The sequence below is a fragment of the Podarcis filfolensis genome, assembly GCF_964270895.1.
Source record: "Podarcis filfolensis genome assembly, chromosome: 7".
Taxonomy (NCBI): Eukaryota; Metazoa; Chordata; class Lepidosauria; order Squamata; family Lacertidae; genus Podarcis; species Podarcis filfolensis.
This window is the reverse complement of record NC_139603.1, coordinates 37,780,499-37,807,736: the sequence shown is the minus strand read 5'-3', so window position 1 is coordinate 37,807,736 and position 27,238 is coordinate 37,780,499. Positions and strand designations below refer to the sequence as shown.

The following is a 27,238-nucleotide window of genomic DNA, read 5'->3' as shown; positions in this document are numbered from 1 at the left end:
TGCCATTGACTAAATGGGCTTAGGCTGGTGCCGCTGGTGTTCCTTAGAATCAGAATTACCCCTGTGCACACAGATTTCATTCTTCTCCCCAAATTCCACAGTTAAATTAGACACAATAGCATTTCCATCTATGCTTCATGTGAGATGTAGCATGCATAAAAACAGCACTCTGTATATCAGGCTTCCTCAACCTCGGCCCTCCAGATGTTTTTGGCCTACAACTCCCATGATCCCTAGCTAGCAGGACCAGTGGTCAGGTATGATGGGAATTGTAGTCTCAAAACATCTGGAGGACCGAGGTTGAGGAAGCCTCCTGTATATTATAGGGATATGAAAGTATTGGGGTTTTTCCCCAGTAGCCTGTCCAAAACCTAGTGTTTCTTTCCCTAGAAGGCAGTATCTGTACGTTTATTAATATTGTTATGTTGTGTCAGCAACATATTCCTTCACAGTCCAAGACATCCTCTCTCACCCTCATTTGTGTCACAGATTAATGCCATCAAGATGATAGTGCAATACACAATCAGTGCCTACCCTTGATAATTAAACATGGTGGGACACGGTTCTCAATCCTTCCTCTCTACCAGACAACCCACACTGTCATGACGCATGCTTTCATTCATTTTTCTTTAAAACCCTGTGCACAAGCATTTGCTGAACCCCTCTCCAGTCTGCTGGAGGTCTGAGGCGATTTGGGAACAATATAATGATGCAACCTTCCCTTTGATGTTGTTTGGACAGAGGTTCACTGGTGGCAATTCTGTGATGTTCAGGTGGTTTCTAATGAACTGCTGTCCCAGACTATTCTAACTAAGATGCAGGAGGCTGAAACTCATTTTGATGGTTTAACTCCAAATTAGAGAGGCATTTCTGTAGCCATGTCTTCTCCTCTGCCCAAACCTAGGGTTGCCATATGTCCAGAATTTCCCAGACATATCCTGAATACTGCAGTCGGCAGCAGTGTCAAATGTCCGGGAAAATTTCCTATTTTTCCAAAAAAGCTCAACAACTTTGTCCTTTTTCAACCCTACCAAACCTCTTGTTCACCTACTGTAATAAGCAGGACTTAATCTCTATAATCCACCGCAGGAGGAATAGAGGTGGGTTTAAAAAGACTGAAAAGAAACAGGTGGAAGAAGCCATAGCTGCTGAGTGTCCCACCTTTCCAGGGGTTTTAAGGTAGACCACCACTCTGGGTTATGACCTGACAAGCCAAGTGCAAGGTACCGTATTTCTTGACTCTGGTCGCAGTCCTTGCGGAAGAGCCAATTCCTTTGGTTCAATCAGTGCTGCAGTTTCACTGAAATAGTGAAGTAATGGCCCAGGCTGAACTTGGGATGAGGTACGAGGGGTAGCCAATTTTGTGCTTAATCTAACTACAACTCCCATCATCCTTGTCCATTGGCCATGCTAGCTGGGGCTGATAGGGGTTGTAGTCCAACAGAGGGCACAGGGTAGCTTACCCCTGCCTTGTGATCCCAACCTTTGTAGCCTTAATTCTGTTTTATTGTAATCAATGGGCAAAACAGTTTTATTGTGACTACTAACATTGTTAGTCTATTTTGACTTAAATAGTGATGGGTGGCAGGCAGCGAGAAAACTATCCTTCGTTCCAATATCTATTCCCTTTCTTGCTAACAAAGATCTTAGTCTACACAATCTCTATTGAATAAAACATTAATTGGGTGACCACTCCACCCCAGCTCTTTATTTTCAAACTTGAATTAATCTTACAAAGCTGTTCTCCCCTCTCCTCCATCTCCAAAGCACATCTGAAATTTAAATGTTGTTCCACCCTTGGGTCAGACATTAGTTTGGACGGGTGTTGCTGCTTTTTGGATAAACAATATAATGCAAAATAACAGCAGGGGAGAAGCAGCATGGGTTCAGGAATGAAGCAAAAACAGAGTCCAATAAAAATGATTTTGCATTTCAAAGAGTATTAATAATAAACACGCTACCTCTTCAAATCACAGTTTTGAAAAGCACAGTCAGAAGTCATTAAGTGGAAATTAATTCTATTGAATGAAAGAAGAAAAAAACATAAAGTCCTTCTTCCCTGAATAGTAATCATTGGTGAATTAGATGAGGGTAGCTACTGGATTTCTGAAGTTCCTTTTGACTAGCTCGAAGCAAATGGTATAACTCAGAAAGAGAATGTGAAGAATGGCTCTGATGATGGCCAGTGTCCTTGGTGCTGGCTTCTGCACAATCCTGCACTGCCTTCTGTAACTGCAGCTGTAGGGGAAAGGAGACAGCAGATCCCATGAAGCTGAGAGAAAACCAGGGACGGAATATTTTCTCACAGATGACCTGTGGAAAGGGAGAGAGAGAGAGAAGCAGTAATTCACACACAAGATCTTTTAGTCCCATCCAACTTTAAGGTTAAGATCTTCACGCAAAATATATTTTGCTGATGTGACTGGACTATTGTTAAGTTATATAATTTATCTAAGTTCAGTAATAAGTTCTAATTAATGTTTTTGGCTCTTTGGAAGCAGGAAACCTGCACTCTCTGGTTGATTAAACCAACTGCAAACTATAGTGCACTCTGTCATCTTACTTGCAAAAAGAGTGTATATGCTCTCTCCTGGCATTTAAGGAATGCATAAAGACACAAGGTGTGTTGTGGACACACACACACACCATCCCTGCCTCCCGTGTTCCCATCCCCATCACCCACTGATCTTTCCATGTTGAGTGGGAAGGTCTCATGAGGAATATTCATTTCCTATTATTTCCTATGACCTATGATTGAGTGCCAACAAGAATAAAAGAAGACAGACAAAGGATGTCCATCCCTAGTGACAACAAAGGCTTCTAATTCACTCAGAATGATAGGTAGAAGAGCCCATTTGCTTCCACTCCAAAAAAGCACCCATAGCTGGAGTCACCAGTTCACATACAAGTCCATACATCACTTGATCTCACAGATGACAGCTGGGCTACATGGTACACCTACAATGGGAATGCCATCCTAAGCAGCACTGGCATAATTGTTTAGAATCCTCTTCATTCCCGATCATTCCCCTATTACTTTGCAAAGGAACACCAGGAAGCCCTCTACCATCTGCACAAACAATGTGGACATCTGGAGCCTCTGAATGTACAGTTGATATGTGCAAAGGCTTCCATGCAATCCAGAACCGCAGTCATGCAGGGTTCTAGGTAGCAATTATGCCTTCGCACACGTAGAGCTGCACTTGTGAAGGGTCCATCCCTACCATGTAGTGCTGTTCATGTGGGTGCCACTGCTCAGTGTGGGCCCCCTTCTGCGTAGAGCAACGCGGGAGCTATGATGTAGGGCTGGGCAATGTATTGATGCATCGTCCAAAACCGGTTTGAAGTCCACCTCGTGATCATGGTTTCATAATATTTTACATGGCCACATATCGTGAATCACAATGTGGGTGCTTTGTAAAATATTGTGATGTGGGGAAAACCGTGAAACTGGTCATTGCTTCTCCCATGATTCGTGCTTGCTGTCCCTGTTGCTTTGTACTACAAAATAACAGTTGTAACAATATGTTAAAGGTAAGTAAAAATGCATCAGTTTTAGACCCCTAAGTAGTAGCAGTAGCAGTTGCCAGCACATATTTCTGTTCACCTCTACATAGTTACAGTGGTACCTTGGAACTTGAATGGGTTGGCTCCAGAACAAATCAGTTCCTGAACGCCGCAATCCCGGAAGTAAGAGTTTCGGCTTGCGAATGTTTTTCAGAAGCTGAATGTCCGACGCAGCTTCCGCTTGAGTACAGGAAGCTCCTGCTGCCAATCAGAAGCCACCCCTTGGTTTTTGAATGGTTTCAGGAGTTAAATAGACTCCTGCAATGGATTAAGTTTGAGAACCAAGGTACTATTGTACATCCTTATTTCCGACATCATGATATATTGTTATATTGTGACGCTTAGCAGATGACATATCACAATGCTGAAAACCAGATATCGCCCAGCTTTACTATGACGAGTGAAAGGGACTTAGAAGGACTTGACAAGTGATACAATGCCATTACAATGTGAGATTTCCTACCCTCCATGCAACACCTTTGGCTACTGTTGGAAGTTAGCTATCTGGACAAAGCAGTGACGCTGCATCAGTGTGGAATCACTTGATGTTACAGCAGTAAGCAAAATTTGCCACGGGGGTGACATTTTTGGCAGCAACCCTGTACCAGCCATGGAACGCTGCCACTTTAGATGTCACTCATCTTCACTGAAACACACTCTACTTGAGGTGATGATGCGGCAAGATGCGAAACTCTGCCTCTGTTGATTACATCTGTGAAAGCTTGTTCATCCATGGAAGCTACTGCTTGGAGCTGCAGTCATCGAGTGGTGTGCATGCATGTGTGAATAAGTCCTTAAGTGACAGTCGCTCGCAGCATCATTTATTTTAAACTTGCACTTTCATGGGTATTTTAAAGTCAAGACATGCATCCAGTAAGGGAGACAAATAAGCCCGTAGCCACTCACTTGGAGGTTGTTATTGGCTCTCTCTGCTCCACATTTTCTGCTCCTCAGGTCACACTTTGAAAAGCAATCAAAAAAATTACAGTCTTCATCGCCCGTGCAGTTCTGCTCAAGGATGTCTCTCATTTTCGGTTCAAAGAAAGCCATGTCTACGTCAATAGCCACCACCTGCAAACCAGAATAATGCATTCAAGGGTGACAACAGTCCGTGCAAATTGCCACTTTTCTGCTCTCGTTGTTCCTGAGCCCTAAAGACTGCTGATTCAAGCATTCTGAGATGAATGCAAGAGAAAATTAGAAATTACAAGTGGAAGAGCTTTCGCTGATTAGCTCTGCAACACCAAGGCTTGAAACAGAATTGCATGAGTAACAGACAACTTTGGCATGAAAGGAGGGGAAGTTCTTCTCAGAGATCCCTGAGAAAATGGCAGCCTCGGAATAAGGTAGGTCAATTCTCCTTCACAAGGGGAGTGGTTTCTGTGATGACATAAATTCTGTTCCATTTGCTCTAGCAAGCCCCACCCTCAGAGGCATAACAGCAGCAGTCCAATAGGAAGCTGACCCTTCCCATAGCCCAGCGGTAGTGCACATCATTTGCATACAGAAGGTCTCAGGTTCAGTCTGATATTCCTATTTAAAAGGATCAGAAAGACCTCTCCCTAAGGCCTGGAGTCCTGCTGTCAGTCAGAGGAGACAAAATAAGAGGCTTAGCTCAATGGGCAAATAGCCTGACCTTGTATAAAAGAACTTCCTATGTTCAGGTGACCAAATGGCCCACCCATTGTGTGCAATTAGGTAATCTTAGATGCTGGGCTTAGTGGATGTACAGCTACCCCCCTTGAGACAATAATACGGTATTTGCTTCCAATTGTGGTGATTTCTCTCTTTCTCTTCCCCTCTGGCTCCTACTGTTCCATGCTTTACACCTGCTACATTCCTAACACATTAGAGCAAAAAAGTTAAAATAAAGCTTGGCAATCATGAAAAAATAAAAATAAAGTCAACATCTAACAAGTGCAGAGTTTCATGTTATAAATTCATTCATTTACTGTGGCTGCAGCTATTGTTTGTTTGCCTGGGGATGTTTGTCTGTGAATCTACTTCCACTATCCCCATGACAACTATTGGTGGGTTTTTAACTTTCTTTTTCTGGTGCATCTATAGCACAGATCTCATCCTTTTGGTCTTCTGGAGTCACCATGTCACCAGGTAAACTTAGTGTTGTGGTCATGTTCAACTTATCAAGATACAATATTTTCATTCCTTCTATGAAAAAATGAAATTGCTTCAGGAAGTGCTCCATTACATCTGTTTTTCAAGTACATGTATTTAACCTATTTCTGAGATGCTACATTCTCCATTGTCGGTAGCATCAACTGCTGAGGATTCCCCAAGTCCAGATACTCTCCATCACTGTGGGGCAACAACAAGAAAACCATTTAAAATCCAAATAAGTAAGCTATTTCCACCCTCTAGATCAGCAAAGGTTTGTGCAGAGATTTTATGTATAGTCCACCTTTCCTCCAAGGAGCTCAAAACAGAATGCCCTTTGACCCCATTTTTCATTACCAACCTTGTGAGGGAGATTAGGAAGGAGAAACTGTGAGTGGCCCAGGAATACGCAGTGAGAGCTTCATGGCTGAGTGGGAACCTGAATTTAACATCCCCTAGAAAATACATACCCACATCAGTGCTGCTCTTCTGAACTGGGATAATTTTAAAGCATGGATATAGGAGAACTCTGGTCCTCCAGATGTGCTTGGACTTGGAACTCCCATCAGCCCCAGCCAGCTTGGCCAATGGTCAGGGATGATGGGAGCTGTAGACTAACAATGTCTAGAGGGCCAAGGGTTCCTCACCTGTTTTAATGCTTTAGAAATGTAGACAACTGCAACTTGGTGAGGTGGGGCTACTGCTGAACTTTGAGCCTCATCAACCCAAGTCTTTTGACAATGTGTGTGTGAGTGTGTGCTTGCAAATAATAGAAGGAATAAGGGCGCTGCTTTGGAGAGACTATGCCAGGTATCAAGGGCAGGGATAGCCATGCTTCACAAAATTGATATTAACATTTTGTTCTGCACACACCTTTCTTAGTTTTAAAAGGGGAGAAAAAGATTAAAATTTGTCCAGAATACACCATAAACTGCAAATAGATTGAGAAGCAGGGAAGCCTTCAGTTCAGCTGGTTGGAGGGGTAGTGGTGATGTTTGTTATGACTTTGTTCTGAGGGTTTCAGGGGCATACCTGGCGCTCAGCCAGCACAGCAAGGTTTCCACAAAATCCTGTTGCCCCTCAGCCAGCAGGTTTTCAGTATAGGATTACACCCTTAAAGCAAAAGGAGTTGATAATAGTGCTTCTAATGATATTTGCCTGCCAACTTCATGTTCATTCTGTGGATAATGTGAACTGTGAATTCTAGTCTCCAAGCTGTCAGTGCAACACTTTCTACAGTGGACACTCTTTTCACTTGAAAAACAACATTTAAAGTAATAGGGAGTGAGAGAAGAAAAGGCAGCTTTCAAACCCACAGTTGTCTGAGTGACGGGGTGAAAGTACTGAACTTGAAATGGCCCTCTCATTTTCTGAGCAGACCTCCAGGAGAATACAGCTCGAAGCGTTTTTGGAAGACTTATTGGAAAGCTTTAGAAGACTGACACATCCCGGGGCCTTTCGCAAGTTCATGCAGGCAATATCAGAAACATATCTAGTATGTAGCATTCTGCAGCTTGCTCTAACTTCATCGAGCTCCTAATTTTTTAAGTGTGTCCACTGATAAAAAAAATTCCAGCTACTGGGTTTTGTTTGGCGGATTGTTATTAGGCACATAACTGGGCCAGATCTTCTTAATGTATGTGGCCTGCCTTTTATTTTCTGTATGTGAGGTTGCCTGGCTGAAACTCAGCTTTATACAGGCTGCCGAAGAAAAGAAATAGAATATACCAGCCATTCCATTAGTTTACACACATAAGACTCATGCTGGCAGACTAGCCAAGCATGGGGCCGCCTCGGGGCCAATTTGTGTGCCAAAAACCAGTCAACAAAAGACACACACAACAAAGATGCAACAAGGAAGTCATCAGTAGTTTGGTATTAGTCCCAGGAGGCGTATCCAGAAATCAAGAGCGATCTCTACATGTTTGCCCTCCAACTGCAAATCCTGATGTATATTAGATTAATGCAAATGGCGAGGCATTGGTACTTGCTGGAATACGTTATACGTTTTTCATGAGACTGGTTGCTTTCCCACACTATTCCTCAGGACTTTTATGGCAGCGCTATCAAGCCTAACTTCACCACCACTCATTTCCCTATGAATAAGCTTGAGATGCGATGGCACCAAGGCTGACATTTGCCCTATGACTCAGGGACAGACTCAGACACGGACCTACAAAGCAATGAATCACAGTCTGGGTCCAATCAATAGGACTATGCCAGCAACGCAACCAGCACAGCATGGAGCAGGAGGCAGTCATTGGCTACCACCACTAACTGACAGCCAGCGAACTAACAGTTCTGACTTGAAGAGGGACATGACAGGGTGTGCAGGCAGGGGGCAGGACTGTCAGCACCATGTAGGCATGGCGTTGGTGAATAGCTAGCAGTTCCCTATGGGTGAAGGATGCTGTTGTAATCTGATCAGGTAGAAGAGGTCCTCAAATGAATGAAGTGGTGCTATATAGTGACCGTGCTGAATCTGATTTAACATATGGTAAGCAGAGCTTTTTAAAAAACAAAATCTCTTTCACTTAATAATTCACACTTTTTTTGCTGCTTCCTACCCATTCCCTAGCTTCTAATTACTCACCTGAACAAACACAAAAATAAATTGGAGAGTAAAAACACACCTATGCCTTTAAATCACCACACGCTTAACCTTTGCACAGCACGTTCTAGTGCAAAGTTCTGTGTGCATACTTAATAAATACTGGCTCTGCTGGCAGCCGTGTTAATGAACATATTCTACTTTCACTCTACAGGAGGAAATTAATTTGCTCCAAGTTAAACTGAGAGTATGATTTGAAGAGCCTTCTATAGAAGGCTCCATCTTCACAAAAAATATCAGCTGAGGCCCAGTACTGAACTGCATTTCTATTCACCAAAGGCTCTCAATGGATCAAATCAATAACAAAATTTCTCAAAGCATCCTCTGTCCCCGACCTCTATGTTGTATGTCAGCTATAAGCCAGCAGACGTCTAGAAGATGCTCAAGGCAAGTACTTGACTCTCCAAGATATGGAAGTTCCAGCCATTTTGTAGCTAAAACAGCACCAGCTAGAGGGAGATATCAGCTTGGGAACCTGGAAATTAGCAGAAGTACACATACACACACAAACCTTCATGGGGGGAAACACTAAAGAGCAGGGAGGGAAACAAATCAAGTGTGCTCAGTGACCATAGGACACTAAGTCTCTGTTGGGAAAAATAGAGTGGAGGAAGAGAATATCCCGGGAAAGGCTAGAACTCTGAACAGGAATACTTCACACTGCAACATTTTGTTGCAAGTCCCACTTGTTCTATATGTTATTTGATTTTTGGTACATAGCTCGTATGGTCAAAAAACATCTTGTTCTGTTGTTCAGAACATATTGTTGCAAAAGAGGCAGTTTTTCAAGAATGCAGGACCCACTTGCAGAAGGCAAGTGATTTCCGACAACAAAATGGGTGATAGATTCATCAAGTAAGTCATTGGCTCACATCCACACCATTCATTTAAAGTATATGGTTTTCCTTCAAGAATCCTGGGAACTGTAGTTTATCCTCCCAGAGCTGCAACTCCCAGCACCCTTAAACTACAATTCCCATAATTATTATTATTTTTTTGGAGGGGGGAAGAACCCATGTGCTTTAAATGAATGGTATGAATGTTTCTTAGCAGACAAATTTCCAAGGCCAGTCAACATTTGGGAACACTTGTGCAACACAGGGCTCTGCATATGGGATATCAATGGAGAAGAAGACCTCCTTTGGTTATGAGTTGCATGCTACATGTGCCCAAACCACAGTTATGACATTGAGGTCCTCACTTACCGTCAGATCACTTCGGATGGCGAAGTTTTCTGGCTTGATGTCACACAGATGAAGCCGGTGAGAAAAGTCATTGTCAAAATGTTTTACCATGTCCAGGAAGCTGATGGCAATTTCGGTGATGGCCTTAGCCTTGCTTTTAATTCCAGAAAAGGAAACACCGACCGCATCTTCCACAGAAAAGAGAGTTTTCTGCCAGGTATGCCCAGCGGTCAGGTACTCCACAGCATAGAAGTGGCCACAGGAGCCAATGACCCTTAGGACATGTTTACTGAAGTCTTGCAGCACACTGAAGTAAATATATTCTTCTTGTTGGAGTAGGGACCACATGCTAGCCAGCTGCGCTTTCCAGTGTGGGCCCCTCCCCTTCGTCCACAAAGGCACCACAGTGTTATTAGGAAGTTCTAGACCCAGAACATTCTTGATCTCCAAAGCGACCATCAGGAGGAGCTCTGCCTCTGGAATACCCTGCGGTTCCATTTCCTCCAGAAAGCCAAGGTGGTGGTAGCTAGAGAAGATTTCATTTTTGGATTTCAGGATCACTGGGCGACCTCTCCAGTCAGCTTGGATGACCTTCTTACCTCTGTCGTAATAAAGGCAGCGCTTGTATATCAACTTCTGTGCCACACACAAGTCTTCGCAAAGGTCTCCTGTCAAGGCTCCTTTTCTATAGTCAAGGCACTGGAGAAATGTGGAAAGAAAGAAGAAACAATTGACAGCAGAAAGCCACCATTTCCAGTCACATCAAGAGTAGGGGAAGAGGACAAATCCCTGCAGGAGCTTTACATACTCAAGTTCTCCATGACACAGACAAAAGTAACACACAGCAAAGGTGTCAGGAAAGTTTGAGGGAGATGTTTGCCCATGTTTGCTGTTCCATCTTTCCTGCAGACCTGACAGGTCATAAACTCCCAGGAAACTCTTGCTAGCTGTTGTTTTGAGGGTAGCAAGCTCATAAACAGACAGCCCACCAAGGGCAGTAGATTGTATCTCATGTTGTTTAAGCTCTGTACTTTTGCTCTAAGGGTTCCCTCTAGATGGCCTATTTATTGAGCTTTCATCCCGATTTGCTTACACAAGTTAATTTATATCCGAATTTCACTGAGCATTCATTCTGATTATTCTATGGGCTGACATCTGCCCGTTAGCCATTCATTCAACCCAACTTTTTCCAATGCATTTCCCTGTCACTTTCCTACATGCAGAAAGTCCATTTCTAAAGTTCTAGTATGCACTTGAATCCCTCCCACAAAATACTGTCAGGAGACACCCTAAGTTCAGGTTCCTTTGGATGCTATGCCAAGGGTGAGTTTGGTCTGTACTTTTGGAAACATTTTTTTCCTTCTCTCTGCCACATGTGTAAAGACACATAAAAATGTGCCTCGTTGGTTTGGGCCTGGCGCCTTTGCTGTACACCCACATGGTGGTTGAGGGTTCAAATAATCATAGAGAGTAATATGAAGCCTGTTGCTTCTAAACACACACACATCCAACTTTTTTTGCCACACATAAAACTGGCTGCCAAAAAGCCTATAATTTTACACAAAGATTAAAAGCAGTGATAAAGATAAACAGCTGTAAGGCATTATGATACTGGTTTTCTTATGGTGGTGGAGAAACTTGCTATAAAAACATTTTGTGGGACAAACTGAAATGCATGGGGAGTTGTGACCACACAGAATTCAGGGCTACAGTCTGCCTCTGTACATCCTAAGATGTGACGGCATTAAAGCAATTGTTATCTGCCAAGCTGAAAATATGCAGGGTCTTGTAAAACGAAACAAAAACCACATGCTTGTTGTACAACAAAGCTGGGCAGTCTCTTAATCAAGACCTGCTGGTAAGTCACTTGGTGTCCACTGACAAAAGGTATGATGGGACATATTTGTGTGGTTTGCAAATTCTGCAGTTCATGACCAAAGAGACAAAAAAGAAATCAGGACGCTATAGTTATGTGGTCATCTCAAATGCACCAAAATAAATAAATAAATAAACAGGATTTCCCCTGCCAGTCCCTTCCTCCAGCCATAATTGTTTCCATCCCTCTGTTTCTAGGAGTGTAAGCAATCTGCATAACTGTGTCCATTCAGACCTTCCAGAAGTGCAGCTGCAAAGTCTATTCCAGGCAACTCTCTGGAGGAGGAGATGACCGACGTGGGCTAGGGTGGAAGACGAAGAAAATCAGACAGCCAGTTAGTGGCTTGATACCAACTTCTGCGTTAATTTCCCCTCCACACACCCCATTCTTTAGGCCAGGAATTTCCCACAATATATTTTCACATGAGAGAAATGTTGGACCCCAGAAAATGCAAGCCCCGCGAGGCTCTCTCATATTTCTCCAGCCAGTTCATCCCATTCCCAGGTCTCTGCCAGCTTACATTCTATTGGCTATGGACTCTGCATGCGAGGGATGGAGAGAGCAAAATCTGGAGCAGTTCCAAATGGCACAGATTACGTACAGAATATAAGGGTAGAATCCAGCACAGGGTTCACAAAACATTCTGCCGGTGCAAGGATTCTGCTTGTGCAATGGAATGCTCTCCCCCTGTGCAACCCCTAAATCTGTTCTGGGGTTCCCCCCAATGCTCTGGAGCAGAGGGTGCAGGGCACTTGCAGGGGAAGGGAGAGGGAATCCCATTGTGCAAGTGGAAATCCTTGTGCTGAAGGGATACAGGAGCTGAATACTGCCCCGTGTTTTTATATTTATCAGATGCCAAGTTGCCTCAGCTCATCTCCAACAATGGTGATGGTGTGTCAGCTTTTATGCCTCTCCACCCCCTTCCACACACAGCGCATAGAAATGCTGCCTTCACACAAAAGCCTCCCAGATACAAGTTTGGAAGCGAACTCTGCATGCTCCTGTGAGAGAGCCAATAAATAGTTCCAACAGTGCTATGGAGCAACTGCTATCAGCTATCTTTAAACCGGTGTTTCCTAACTGGGGGCATATGGTCCCCTGCCCACCCGCCCCTGATATTCCAAGAGGGCCACAGGTGAAAATCACATAAATGGGGGGGGGGGGCATGGCATGAGACTAGGAGGCCACAAAGGAAAGTGAGAAGTGAAGAAAACAGAAAAGTGACCGAGAAAAGAAAACAGAGAAGTAGAGTGAACAGAGAAACGACCATGCTTCTCAGTGGATGCAGTGCCATGTGCCCTCTGTGGCAATGTCGCATCTGCTTCCTTCTCTCTCCCACTTCCACACCCTACCACTGCACACACTAAGCTTCCCGCATCTTGTGTGACTGCAGCAGTGTTAGTTATGAGGGTGTGCTGTTTCTTCATGCAAGCACTACTGTGAAAGGAGGTACATAGCTGCATGCAAGAGTTACTCAGCCTCATGCGGAACCACCTTAACAAAATGGACAGAGGTGATCTTTAGTTATCCCTCACACAATAGAACCACATATAAAAAAAGCTTGTTTCTGGTCAACAAGCACGAGGGTCCCATTGGTCGAGAAATACTTAAAAGTATATTTTTTAAATGTAATTGTATTTTGTATAAATTATAAAAATGATAACTAAAACGTTCTATTTACAAACAAAACGCTTAAGCAGCTACCTTTCTACCAGCAGGGCAGGGGGTGGGCCACAGGAAGGAAATGAGGTCGGAAGGGAGCTACAGTGAGAAACACTGCTTTATACCATTTCCTGAGTCCTTCTGGGAGCCACGAATAGTAGAGTAGAACTTGTCGCGTGCTCTGCCAAGTTTCTCCCCTGGGTGAAATATTCTTCCTGATAACCAGATCAGTCAGTTATATCTTGAAGAGAACACCACCCACCACCAGTGGCGGCAATGCCCCAAGTTTTCTAAATTTGGGATCAGCCTTGCTACCATCGTTGCAAAATAGCAAGTAAATGGCTACAATGTGATTGGCTACTTGAATACCAACTTTTGTAAATTAACTGATATTCCTTTTCCTTGCTTGGGTTGCCCAAATATACTTTTAACTAGCCATTATAATGCTCTGTAGTAGGTTTGTAGCACTTCTTAATCCTGACCTTTGACGCCTGTGATGCATACTTTCAGGACCCAGCCTAATTTTTTTTTGAGATTGTGTATGTGTGTGTTTTACAGTAGAACCCTGGGTTGAGAACGTGATCCATGCGGGAGGCATGTTCTCACAGCAGGGTTCGCAACCCACAGCACCGCGTCTGCGCACGCACGGGTCGCACTTCTGCGCATGCGGAAAGCGCAATTTAGCACTTCTGCGCATGCGCCAAACCCCGAAAGTAACCCATTCTGGTACTTCCGGGTTCGGCGCGGTGCACAACCCAAAATTGCGTAACCTGAAGCATCTGTAACCCGAGGTACCACTGTAATTGTGTTTTGAAACTGTATTAAACTGAGTTTCAAATCGTTGTAGCCCACCCTGGGCATTAGGCTGAACAGTGGGCAATAAAACCACCATAACAGCGCTGAACACAATGTTGCTTTGCACTTCCACAAAGCCCTGATGTCCACCAATTCCACCATACCTCCTACTGTAGCCCTGCATCCCATGCTGTTTTGTGGAGGCTTCTTCAGCCATCAGGGCTGAATTGGCAACAAAATGAGTGTCCAACTTTGGAAGTGCATTCAAGCAGCACAAAGTCCTCATGGGATACAACCCAAAGCAGCTTGTCTTGAACGCCTGGCGTGTTGGTTTTATCAAACACCTGTGAGCTCAGGTATTATTTTCATTCTTCATCTCCACCTCTCCCCCATCCCCACCACCGACAATCATTTGAAATGTTATATCCATCCATCATAGCTGGGGCGCATCAAATCACTATGCGTCCCAGCCTTTTTCAGAGAGAAATTTGCATACTTTACTCATCTCCAGAGCCAAGTTCTCCTAAGGTCACGAAAGCCTGTAGCTCAACCAAATGGATGTGAGTACCGCAGCACACACCATTGTAAAAGCTATGTTACTTACGCCTGCAAAGACTTCTGTGTGCAGAGACTCAAAAAACTGCATTTAAATAGTAGCACTGATTTTGCCTGAAGCCATTCACTAATGCAAGCAGTACGACATGACAGATGGAAGTAAATTTGAGAATATCCGTTTTATAGCCAATCGCTAAAGCAATCCATTTCCCTTTTATATATTTGTAAGAGTTGGTGCTCCCTTGACATCTCCCCCCTGTGGTGTTGCTGGACTACAACTCCCATCATCCCTAACCATTGGCCATGCTGGCTGCGGCTGATGAGAGTTAGAGTCCTACAACATCTGGAGGGCCACAGGTTCCCCACCCCTACTTGTGAAAGAGGGAGCTTCCAGGGAGCCTGCTTATTTGCACAAATTTTCCCTCCCTTTCTAGTGCAATCATCTTGTCACTTTTCTAACTGCAAAACACCCTATAATAAAAGTGATGGGAAATTGCACTGCAAAGGGTGGAATAACTCTCACTAGCTGTGTGGCCTCCATGCAAACATATCAGGATGAATCTCAATAAACATCTAGTGTCAGTCATATAACCGCCGCATAAGTTTGATGTGGACGTAACAGCATAAATGCTCAATAAACAACAGATCCGAAAGCTTCCCAGCGATCGCAAAGAGTCAGGAGTAAACGACAAAGCTCTCTTAAAGAAATCATGCAACCACTCTGAGGACTAGACTGTAAACACACAAGGTTAGTTTCCCGTGGATTAATTGGGAACCAATTAAACTGGTCTGTTAGAATGTAAGACAAATTAGTTCAGGGATAGGGACTCTGTGACCTTCCAGATGTGGTTGGACTCCATCAGCTCCAGCCAGCGCAGCAAATGGTCAGGGATGAGAGGGAATTTACTCCAATGACAACTAGAGAGCTACAGGCACCCCCCCAACCCCACCTAATTAGTTTATTTGGAGTTAATAGAATTCAACTGGCTTAAATCCTAGTGCAGCACTCTGGCTTATCTGGTTTGTGGATGAGGCTGCAAATAACTTTTCTGCTTCTGGAATCCAGGTTAGGACACAGGCCAAAGGGAATAATGCAGATGTGATTCCCAAAGCTATGTCAGATACCTCCAAATTGTTTTGGAGCTCTAGCAGAGCTCCGGAGGAAATGGAAAATATTCTGTATCTCAGAGGTATCCAGCACTGCAGATGCCTGCCACGGAGAAGGGATAGAAAGAATTCATCCTCTTGCTCTTTCCAAGAAGTTGGCAAGGCTGCAGAAGCACATAATTTGTCTTCGTTTATTATACACAACACAGGAAAATTTATAGTCATCAATAGCTTGCTACCGTAATAGATTATTTAATTTCCATTAGGCTTCCTTTCCCATTTGACAAAAGCCCTTTGCAAATAAAGGAATTTGGTCTGTTATTTAACCCTCTATGCTCATCTTGTAAAGCTGAGAGACAATCCCTTACACAATATTTTGGTCCGAAAATGTTTGTAAGTCACAGCTCAAACACAACACTTCACTTCGACACACAGGTGCTCTGGTTTAATCTGGGTGTAGACCGGGCAGAGAGGGCATTTTATAGGCGGCAGCAGATGTCCAGCAAGGAATTATTTTGCCCCTTGTGCTGTTTATTATATTATATGCTCAGAAGAATGCACTATGCAGCTGAAAGCAAGGAAAACGTTGGAATAACTTTCCTACTTTCTAGATATGTGCTGTCGCACAGACAAAACAGAGCAAACCTTCCTCCAGCTATCTTAAAATAATAAATCCTCTTATTTTATCAGCGGAAGTTAATGGATATGGACTGCAGATGTTTGAGCTGAGCAGCCTCACGCCCACCTACACAGTTGCCTTGAAAACTCACTACAAAATACAAATTGCCTTTTTTCCCTGTCTGCTTTTACTGCGTTTATCAGCTAGACCTGGCAGCTGAATGCTCTGTCTTCTTTAATTGACAGTAACTGCTGCCTCAAAGGTGTAAGATGCAGTCACAGTGGCAAATGCTTTGCAAGCAGCAGACGATTCCCTTAATCAGCAGCCTGGCTTGTTTCCCTCACGCCCCCCCCCCCTCAAAAGCACAGGCAAAACTCCATCAGCATGGGCTGCTCGTCTCCTAGTGCTTTTCATGCCAATACTTTCACAAATCTCCAATTCATGACATCAAGGATTCATTGGCTCCCATTAGTCTTTACTCAAAAGCATGATCCTTTATCATCTACGGGCCACCAAGCCAGAATTGGCTATATAATCTATTAACTATGGTATGGCACAGTGGAGGTAAGGGAATGGCATGGCACCTTGTGGCATAACATGGTGACAGCATCTTACTGACGTACATGTTTTCCCCAATTTTTTTAAAATTAAGCAGTGAATGTGGAACAAGCTATTCCCTAAAACAATTGCCGCAAAGAATACTATGCTACTGGCACTACAAATTATGAAAACGTAACCCAGCCAAACCAAAGGATTGTATCCAACTAAGCAGACCCACTGGGTGGAATTAAACGTCACACTATGGGAGGGTTTCTCAAACTTGAGTCTCCAGCTGTTTTTGGACTACAATTCCAAAAAAACAAACAAACAAACAAACCCACTGGTCCTGCTAGCTAGGGATGGTGGGAGTTGTAGTCCAAAAAGATCTAAATAAACTTGGAGAATCAATTACAGATAGGTAGCCGTGTTGGTCTGCCATAGTCAAAACAAAACAAAAAAAAAAAATTTTTTTTCCTTCCAGTAGCACCTTAAAGACCAACTAAGTTAGTTCTTGGTATGAGCTTTCGTGTGCATGCACACTTCTTCAGATACTTCAGATACCCAGATATCTGAAGAAGTGTGCATGCACACGAAAGCTCATACCAAGAACTAACTTAGTTGGTCTTTAAGGTGCTACTGGAAGGAAAAAAATTTTTTTTTGTTTTGGAGAATCAAGTTTGGGAAGCCCTGTACTAAGGCAACTGTTTCATTGGCACATGCGTTTCTGCATGTCACATGGAGCAATCTCCCTTTCCTGCTCTGTGTCCTGTTCTGGAGGTTGTCCCGAGATTTTGGGGAGGGTAACATGGGTAAAGGGTTGCATAGGGAAGGGGGAGTCCTGCTGCCCTGGTGGGACTTGTGCTGGCTTCTGGGAGCACAAGACTTCAGTTGAATGCAGCTCACTAAAATTAATGAACCTAAGTTACTCGTGTCCATTAATCTCAAGGGGTCTGCTCTAAACAGGGCTAACACTGGATATAACCCAAAGTATTTTTATATCCCATTTATTTCAATGGGATTTATAAGTGCTTAATTCTGGGCCAAGCTACACATTATGTTGATTGTGTTGGTGCAATTAACACGATCCTATTAATCGCTTCATTATAGTTCCTCTTGCCTAACATGGCCTAACATCTTGCCATCCTCAGACAGTTTGCAGCATCCAGAACCAAATTCCAGGCTTCCTTCAAGGGCAGCCCCATGAAGAGTGAATTGCAGCAATCTATCTGAAAGGGGCGGGAATGACTAACAAGGTGATCCTATACATATCTAGAAGCAAGTCCTCTTGAGTGCAATTGGACTTACTACAAATTGAATAATGCAACTGAACCATAAGGTATGAATGTCTGAGGTTAGGTCTGATTTTTCCAGGAACAAGTACAATTGGAGGCTCAGATACCATTGGCAGAAAGCACTCCTGAACTCAGCTGTCTCATGCACATCCATAAGCAAGGATGGATCCAAGAAAAATCCAAGAGAAAATTTTGTTGCATTAGCTTTATTGGAAAGGTGGGGATTATTCCCCCCCCCCCAACTTTTCTCCAACATTTGGTACATAGTTGGTGTACCAAACGGTTGGCTGCACAGAAAGTTCATGTGTCTCAGTCTCTACCAAAATTCATAGCTCCTTTGAAAACTGAGTGTGGCATTTTAATCGTGAGAGACACCTTTAATGCAGACCACCTTGATAAAGGAACAGATTTTAGAAAATGCTCTAGTAATGTTTGCCCTTGTATCGTTTCGTGTCTCACCACTTCAGGCTTGCATTTATACATTCAATTCTTGGTACTTGACACAAAACGGATAGGTTTATAAAAAGCACTTCTGAATGTCAATTATCGGTAGAACACTGCAGTTTGAAGCGCACCTACTTCAGAGAAAGTCACACTGAACTAAGTTTGGCTTACTTCTTAGTAGAAATGCATGGGATTGCACTGTTAGCATTACAACATTTAATAAAGTTTATTTAGATGTATAGGTGTATCTATAGGATTTTTGTTTTTGTTTCACATTCACGCTATGCCTGCCAATTGCATATAATCCAGGAGTTCTGTTTTTGTGACAGCATGTGAAGATGTCCTCCTTCCCCACCACTGAGTTGTAACAATCAGCTCCTAACATCTGGAACCAAGGTATTCTCAAGCAAAAATCATGAAAAACTCCAGGCACCACTCATTTTACAAATTAAGCACTTGTATCCACAGTAAGTATCCACAGTGCTCAAAATTCTTGCAAAAATATTAGGCTTTCCACCCACTTTTTTTTTTAATTAATCCCCCGCATGGTCTTTTATCCATCCACATTCCTGTTTCACTCTTAGTCTTCTGTTAAATCAATGCCTACAGCTTATCCCATGATCACTTATTCAGAAGTGAAGTCCTACTAAGTTCAATTCGCCTTGAGCTCCATCTTTTCCCTGAGCAATAGAGAAGTGGCATGATGTAGCGGATAGAATGTTTGACTATAAACATAGGAAGCTGCCTTATACCAGATTGAATCATTGCTCCATTTAGTTCCGTATTGTCTATTTGGAACTGCTCTCTATGGTTTCAGGGCTCATTCTTAGTCTCACCTGGAGATTGAACCTTGGACCTTCTGGATACAAAGCAGTTGCTCTGCCACTGAGCTGGGCCCCTTCCCCGAGAGGCAGGCAGGTTCATATTTCTACTAAACTAGGATGTTTAAGCATGAGACTGTCTAATCTGCCTTGCTGGGTTAATGCAAGGATAAAAAAGAGAGCAGAGAACCACACAAGCCATCTTGGAAGACAGGAAATAAATGCCGCAAAGCAATCTATAAGGCACATGGGTCAGGACATCCAGAAAATGTCATGGGGGAATGTTTCATTCTGACATCTTTGATCCAACCTGGCCTTTTGCTGCTGCTGCCCACCAGGACTCAACCTCCTTCCCATGATATCTACTAGCCCGCCTGGCTCTGAAATAGGACTCATCCAGAGGTGGGATCTGTCCGCACTGGTGCATCTACAGGCTCAGCCACCCCTATTTTGTCTGAGATTTCCTCTGCTTGCCCCATGACTTTGAGGCACAGGTCCAAGAGGGCATTTCACGTCCTGCCGCTTTCTCTCGGAAAACCTGCCATTCAGCGTTGAATTGGAACAAACAGGTTCTCTGCTGGTTGACGTTTGTTCCAAATCTCAGACCAAAAAAAGAAGTGTGGCCAAGCCTTATGTCGTTTTCAGCAGTGGAGTCAATGAAGGTTGGTCAATCTGGGCCAAGGAGGCCCTGCCCCAGCCACCCAGGTCTGCCCTCACCTGCCTGCCTTCTTAGTTAGCAATCAGTCCAGGGAGTGATCCTGCCTGTCAGTTTCCTCTCCCTCCTGAATTCAGTAGAATTCAGCAGGGAGAAGGATAGGGGCAAACGGAGAACTGCCTCTGCCACTGTGCCTCTGGTGGGATTCCTTGCCTTCCTCTCCACCACGCTCACCAGTCTGCCGGCTTCCTGGCCTCAGATGATAAGGCATTGCTGCCGGTAGGGCGGGTGCTGTCATGAGGCCAACGAGGCAGCCGCCCAGGGCGCACACTTTAGAGGGGCACAGTTTTATACAGATCGGTTTTTGTTCTATCCAAGGGTGCCAACTTGAATAAAATGTTGAGGAGGGGAGCAGGTAAGCCCTGCACAATTGGGCAATTGTAGTTAGCTTTCCGGCCCCCCCGGGGGGTGCTTTGTCTGTACAAGTAGTTGGGCTCGCCTAGGGCGCAAAACAGCCTGGCCCCGGCTACGGGTCTCTCCTGCTCGGTCTGAAGGGGGCTCCCCTGGACTTCGCCCTCGGGCCACCCTTCCCTTCTCCCCTCCGCAGCCGCCCCCGGCCACCTACCAGCCTGGCCAGGATCCTGTGGCTCTGCTCGTCGGTGCAGCGCCCGGAGAGGAGGACGCCGCCGTGCGCTAAGAAGAAGAAGACGCCCCCTGCCGCCCCGCACGCCGCCCAGAAGAGGCAGAAGGCGGCGGAGAAGCGCCTGCCCAGCCTGGCTCTCAGCAGGCGCTTCAAGGCGGGCATGCCTTGCACACTCCGTCCGCCCGCCCGTCCGGGCTGCTGCTGCTGCTGCAGGGGATTCCCGCCTTAGCCCGTGCAGCAGACAGGAGAGTCCCGGCGATCCATCAGTGACGCTTGCGCTCCCCGGGCTGCCTCCCCGCTTCCTGCGAAGTCTTCAGCGCGACCTGACCGCCCGCTCGGCTTGCAACGTGCAGCCAAGAGCCAAGCGCACGGGCGGAGCGCGGCGGGCGCGTCTGGTGGCGGGCGCCTCCCGCGGCGCGCATCTGACCTCCGGGGAAGCCGCGCTCCTCGCCTGGTTCCCAGCGCGCCGCCTCGCAGTCGCCCGCGGCCACCAGTCGTCGTCGGCGCAGCAGCAGCAGCCGCGCTGCCTTTCGAGGGGAAGCCACGTAGGTCCGCCTCCCTTTTGTCTGCCGCGTCCCTCGGACAGGAGCTGCACGGCTCCCCTCCTCGCCCGCCCGCCCGCCCGGCAAACTTTCGCCGACGCGGAGGAAGCCCGCGAGGAGGGAGAGGCCGATAGAGCGCGCTTCCTCCCGCAGCGCTGCTCCTCTCAAAATCGAGATGGTTGATGGACACTTTGAAAGAGGCGACTCCGGAATGCTCTCCTTTTCGAAGGTGCACATGCAAGTCGGTCCTATTCAGTTATTCCTTGGGGACTCTGACGCCCCGATATGCTTTCCGTTATAAGCTATATTTTAGTAGTATATACTAATTTACTTACATATCCAAATGATATGGGCGTCGTAAATTAAATGAAAAGCCATATTACAAAGACAAGGATACAAAGGAGCCAATCCTTCAGACCCCCCCCAATAAAATATTTGAGGGGACTTGGACCCCCCCTCCGAAATGGATGGGCATTGCTATTTAAAGGTGTGCTTGTGCGGAATCACGTGATCAATTATGCAGGGCGGGGCATACCTCCGCCCCATATTTAATTCAAGTTGGCACCCCTGCAAGGATATAACTTTACCTCCCTCTTGCCTTTCTATGGTCCTCCTTCACTTTTATCTCCTTCCTTGACTTGAAGACCCTTGTTGTCCCTCCCAGCTCTACAATTCTATGACTCCTCCCTTCCTGTCACTCTCTCCCTTCTCCTCCATGATCTGATCTTAATTAATTTCCTATCTTAACACCTGCAAACCATAGATGGTTGCAAGCTTGTCAGTATAATTTGTCCTTTATGGGGAAGAAATGCTGGCATTGCTGTACTGTATCTTGCTCAAACAAGCCAAAGGGCATATTAGGCTGTCTTCACAAATGAGAGGTTTCGAGAAGGTTATCAAAGTGCGGGGGGGGGGCGGGGGTAGTTGCCGAAGGAATTTCAAATTCATTGTACATCCTATAGAGCCAATGTAAGTTTTCCACTTGAATTATAGGCTTGGGAAATGAAAAGGGCAACAACAGCCTTGGAATTACAGAAGCATAAACTGATAATCCCAGAATATTGCGATTGGCTGCATACACGGCAACCACGCTGGCTCACTAATATCAATATCACTTATTCTACAGATATTCTCTGGCCACAGTATCCAGGATACTACTGCCTGCATGCTGCTGTTACTAGTGCAACATCCACTCTGAATGCAAAGGAGGTGACACGTCAAATAGGTCACATAGACAGCTCCTGATCAACAAAATTCCATTAATTGTAGCACAGCCTTACATACAGTTACTCAGAAGTATGTCCTCCTATATTCAAAGAGGCTTACTCTCATGTAACTGTGGGTAAAATTCAGAGAGTTACATTCTTCTTTCCCTTCCAAGAGCTTGGATGAGCTTACATAGGGACAGCCTACAGAATCACACCTCCTTAGTATCAGTAGATTACAGTGCCTTCCAGCCATGCTCTGGACTTCCACCTTTATCAAGTTATTTAGGCGTTAATCCCCATTCCAGTGACAGCAAGCACTATTCAGCTATGGCTGAGTTCATGCCATACATGTATGTACACAGCGCTCCTGACAACAGTATGTACACAGCGCTCCTGACAACATCCCTGTAGAGTAGCACACTGTGGGCTATACTCATATTACAAATTAAGGAGTTGCTGAATCTAAAAGAAGGTGGATTGTCTGAAGCTTCTCCTGCATCTTACCTGAATACTATTCTAGCTCAGGGACCTTTTCTATTTTAAATAGCACCTTATTCCATTTTGCACTGAAGATAAGCAAGATCAGGTTTCTCCAGTCTGGGGCCCTCCATGTGTTTGGAACTACAACTTACATCAGTCTCAGCCAGGCTGTGCAAGCTTTTCTAACTAAAACATGCAGAAAGGCATATGTGGCATCACATTTAGACACCCACTAAAGAGAAGAGCTCTTTCGCCATTAAAAAAGATGGGCGTCTGTGAATGCAGACAAATCTTGCTTTGTTCCTTGCAGGGACATTGCAGTTCCTTTGCTACAGGGATGGAACTACTAGAACCAAAGCATTGCGACCTCCCTGAAACATCCCTTACAAAAGGATGCAAGAGCTGGATTTCATATAGGCATTTAAAAGGCCTGAGATGGTGGAGGGCAGCAAGGCAGCAAGAAGATTAAACATGCTACCCATGAGATGCATAAGATCTAAAGCTTTCTTGAGGCTGGCAGGAGGAATGGAAGTGAGAGGCGAAAACAAAAGCTCTACTATACTCTCACAAGAAGCCCTAGAGGCTGAAACATTATCACAAACCACTTCACTCTCACCCCCCTACCTTCAGTCTAGAGGTCTTTTATGAACCTCTTCACACTCTTTCGTTCATTGTTCCCATCTGCAGCCTGCATACTTACTTGACACCTTAAATCCAGCCACCTTGATAATAATATATTAAAGTCCATACTAAATCCAAAAATTTGCATTGGCAAAATTGGTGAGCCGCTAAGGTCTGAGAGCTATAAAACGGACGGTTTTAGTTCTGCTAGGAGTTTAAGAGATTGGGGTTTCATTCATTGATTTGTTTAAATAATAGGTCTATTGCCTGTAGCTTTAAAAAAAATCATTATTAAACAGCCTGTTGGCTGACTTGGTTTCACTGCCACCTCAGATGTTGCAGCCATAAAGTCAATAGGTTAGAAGAATTGTATTTTTTTTCCAATTGGAAAGTGATACGTAAACATTTTAAATAAGGAAATATAGATTAATAATCAACCAAAAAGCCACACCAGTCTTCATAGCTGAATCCTCAATCCCGATCAGATGATTCAAGCAATGGAGTTATATCACCCTGTACAGAGCATGTGGTAGTCAAGGTGGCAGACTACCCTTCAGACACTGTCGGATTACAATTCCTATTGACCCTGACCACCAGCCATTCTGCCTGAGGCTGATGGAAGGTGTAGTCCAAAACATCTGAAAGGCACCACATTGACAATTCTTGAAATAGAGGAAGACAATGGAAAACAACTGTACTTGGTAAGGTGGAGGACCTTCTACATATTAAATGGTATGCCGGTGCTACAGGTAGGTGGGGGGCTAGCCAGGTTTTTTGCCCCAGTGAAGCCATTGAGACTCCCAGCCTGTGTGTGTCTGCAAGTGTGCATGTGCCAAACAGGGTCTTTGACCCTGCTGAAATAAAGCCTAGCTTCGCCCCTGACACGTTGCTTACACGCAGGAATGGACAGGTAGTATACCAGGATCTGCTTGTAGATCTCTGGCTGATTTGGAGTAGATCACCAAGCTTTCCTCACTTCCAACAAGAGCAGCAGCAACAAGCCTTCACATCTCCACCTTCTTAATTAGGCGCTGAGATTAGGAAAACAAATGGCTGTGGGAACTAAAATGGATTTTTTTCTGTGTTCTGGTACTGAATATAAACTGGGAACTATTTGTTCTAGTCACATGAACATCACAGATTTTGTTATTTATAACACCTATGTATTTTATGCATTCTTACATTTTCACCCAACCGCTTCTCCAATGAGCTCCAGAAAGCATATCTGCGTGCCTCCCCACCCCCATGCTATGAGGAAGGCTGAGATGGGAAAGACATTCAGCAAGACTTTAAGTAATAATCTGAAGGCAGGTCTCCCTGTTCCTAGACCAACTTATTTAGCACTACACCACACTGACTTTAATGCTGTCCTGGGGTTTTCTTGTGCGTTATGTGCTTATTTATTTATCGAGATTAAAATGTGATTGCAATTAAATAAAATAACCCGAAGTCTAAACAAACAGCACAACAGAATTGATGGCATCAGCTGATGTGCAATTAAGTGGGTAACCAAAGGAAACGAGTGTGGTCACAGCTCCTTGCACATGAATTGGGCTCCAAGCTACCAGACAATATGGCTGAGCCTGAAATAAAGGTTGACTGATGGAATGAAGGTCAGGAGTGAGATTTCTCCACAGACCACTGCTTGGAAACCCATTCTGGTGTGAGTCCATAATACCCAGCCAGAACATAACACAGTAGTCTATGAAGGTGCTGTCAAACAAGTAAAGGAAAGCATTCTGTATATCAATGGTTGGGAAGGGGGGTGGGGTGGGGTGGGAATAGTTCTACCCCTGCTGACTACAAAAAAACCCCACTGCACAACCCACACTGCCCATGCTCATCCTGCAATCACACCCATTTGCAGTGTTGAGGCTAGGCTGAGCTGAGCAACATTGTTTGTTTTGGTTTCACATATGACCAGCTTCATAATATCCAAAAGCTCACACTTTTGGAGCTTATTTATTCAGGCTGCTAAACTGAATCCATAAGACACATTGACCCAACATAGCTTAGACATACTTTGGCTCACTGTCTTGAGTAACCCCAAGGCCCATGCTCAAATGGAATTCTTTGTGCCAGTCACCTGCACACCACAGACTGCTATTTACAGAATTAATGAGAGCTGAGGCCGTAATATCCAGGGGCTCTTTTACATCTTGTCAGCCTTTGTTAGTTGTATATAAACAAACCAGGGGCTTAAGGTAGTTGAGAGGATGGGTGCTAATATAAACATACACTGAGGCTCATTCCATTTCTTGAGCCAGAATTCTTCAATATTACTGTTTGGCTCTCTATTTTGCCCTTTCTTCCACAGTGACAGATGTTGTGTTTTGAACTGAGTGCACATTACAAAATGGACTGCATTAGCACAAAACCTTAAACGCAGAAAGCTCTCTGGCAAAGCAGATGACCTGGGAAAGCAAGATTGTCCCCTCTGCCATCCTGATAGCGGGACTCATATCTAGGGGTACTTAGCAAAACCTCATCCTGTGTGTCACCACACAAAGGAAGAACTGCAGGGAAATCTGACAGATCTACATGAGTAATGTGATCCCCTAACACAGTGGTTTTCAACCAGTGTGCCGTGGCACCCTGGGGTGCCTTGAATGAGAGTCACGTGCATTGAGGGCAACACTGGCCTCTGTCCCTCTTTCCTTCCTTCCCTCCCTCTTCTGATACCCTCTTGCTTCTCTGCCTCTCAAAGGCTTACACCAGGCATAGGCAAACCTGCCCTCCAGATGTTTTGGGACTACAACTCCCACCATCCCTAGCTAACAGGACCAGTGGTCAGGGATGATGGGAATTGTAGTCTCAAAACATCCGGAGGGCCGAGTTTGCCTATGCCTGGCTTACGTGGCTGTTTGTCGCATCAGCCCTGGCTACAAGTGCCCCAGGTCCTCTTGGGCTGCCAAGGGGGTGCTAGTTGCCAGGAGCTGAGGTGGCCTCAGAGTAAGCAAGCAGGTGGGTGAGGGAGTCCTTGGTGCTGGGAATGGATGGACAAGTGGGAGGCCGAGCAGGCAGAAGGAAGCACACTGGCCTTTCTTGTGCTTGCTGTGTGCAACGTCTGCCTGGGAGTTGAGTGCCTGGTGCTGAAGGGGAGCCTTTCTACCATGTAGGTCCAGCGGTGCCTGCTGCTGCCTCCTAAGGTAAGGTGCTGGCCTCACATTCACCTTTGACCAGTTTATATCAGGCAGCTAAGACTGGGGGCCTCCTCTTCCCAGGCCTCTGTGGGGTGGCCTGAGGAGGCACCTCTCTTTGGGGCAGGGGGTACAGCTCAGTGACCAGGGGCGGTGGTGGCGGCAGCTGCCCTAGAGACTCCCAGGGAGAGTGGGGAGGAGGCTGAGGGCACATTCCGCAAGTGAGGGTGTTCAAAAAGGGGTGAGGGGTGGCCGCCTCTGCAGACAAGGCATGAAATAACTGGGCTTCTGAGGCTCGGAGCACGTTGCCCCATAGAGCAGCCACAGAAAGAATGTTGTTGGTCAAGGGAACTGTGGACTCAAAAAGGTTGAAAACCTCTGGTATAAGCATTCTCACTTTCATTAAATTAAATCACTATGGTTAACAACAGCTGTCTCTTCAAGAGAAGAATAATTAAACAGGGTGAACTCATGCAGCAAGGGACATTCTAGTGAACATACCAGTCCATTGCTCCCTATATTTTAAGTCTCATCAGTCATAAAGCAATAAAGCGGCCCTTTGAAAATGAGGTATTTCTCTTATTTGCATTCATAACAAATGGATCTCTTGTTTATATAGAAATGACATGAAACTTATTTCCTCTCCTAAAAAAACCCACCTACTGGGAGGCAGTTTTTAAAAATACATTTAGCATATAAATATTTCTTTCTGATATCTGGCAGCCAAGCTGAAACATCACAAGAGTTGGCAGATGTTTGAG

General features: G+C 44.9%; 1 protein-coding gene across 1 annotated transcript; it reads right to left on the bottom strand.

Moving 5' to 3' along the window:
* Positions 1-1,665: 1,665 nt before the first annotated feature.
* DIPK1C (divergent protein kinase domain 1C) lies at positions 1,666-21,224 on the bottom strand. Its single transcript, XM_083623592.1, has 4 exons — positions 20,469-21,224; positions 9,499-10,176; positions 4,474-4,638; positions 1,666-2,313 (listed from the first exon to the last, which is right to left on the bottom strand). Exons 1-4 carry the CDS (start codon positions 20,646-20,648, stop codon positions 2,071-2,073), a joined length of 1,266 nt encoding a protein of 421 aa, XP_083479718.1. The 5' UTR covers positions 20,649-21,224; the 3' UTR covers positions 1,666-2,070.
* Between the last annotated feature and the right edge of the window lie 6,014 nt (positions 21,225-27,238).

Coding starts and splice junctions, on each gene's coding strand:
- DIPK1C (XM_083623592.1), bottom strand. CDS start 20,648: ATGCCCGCCTTGAAGCGCCTGCTGAGAGCCAGGCTGGGCAGGCGCTTC. Junction 10,177..20,468: donor ACAGGATCCTGGCCAGGCTG/GTAGGTGGCCGG, acceptor ACATTTCTCCAG/TGCCTTGACTATAGAAAAGG. Junction 2,314..4,473: donor GAGCCAATAACAACCTCCAA/GTGAGTGGCTAC, acceptor CCCTTTCCACAG/GTCATCTGTGAGAAAATATT.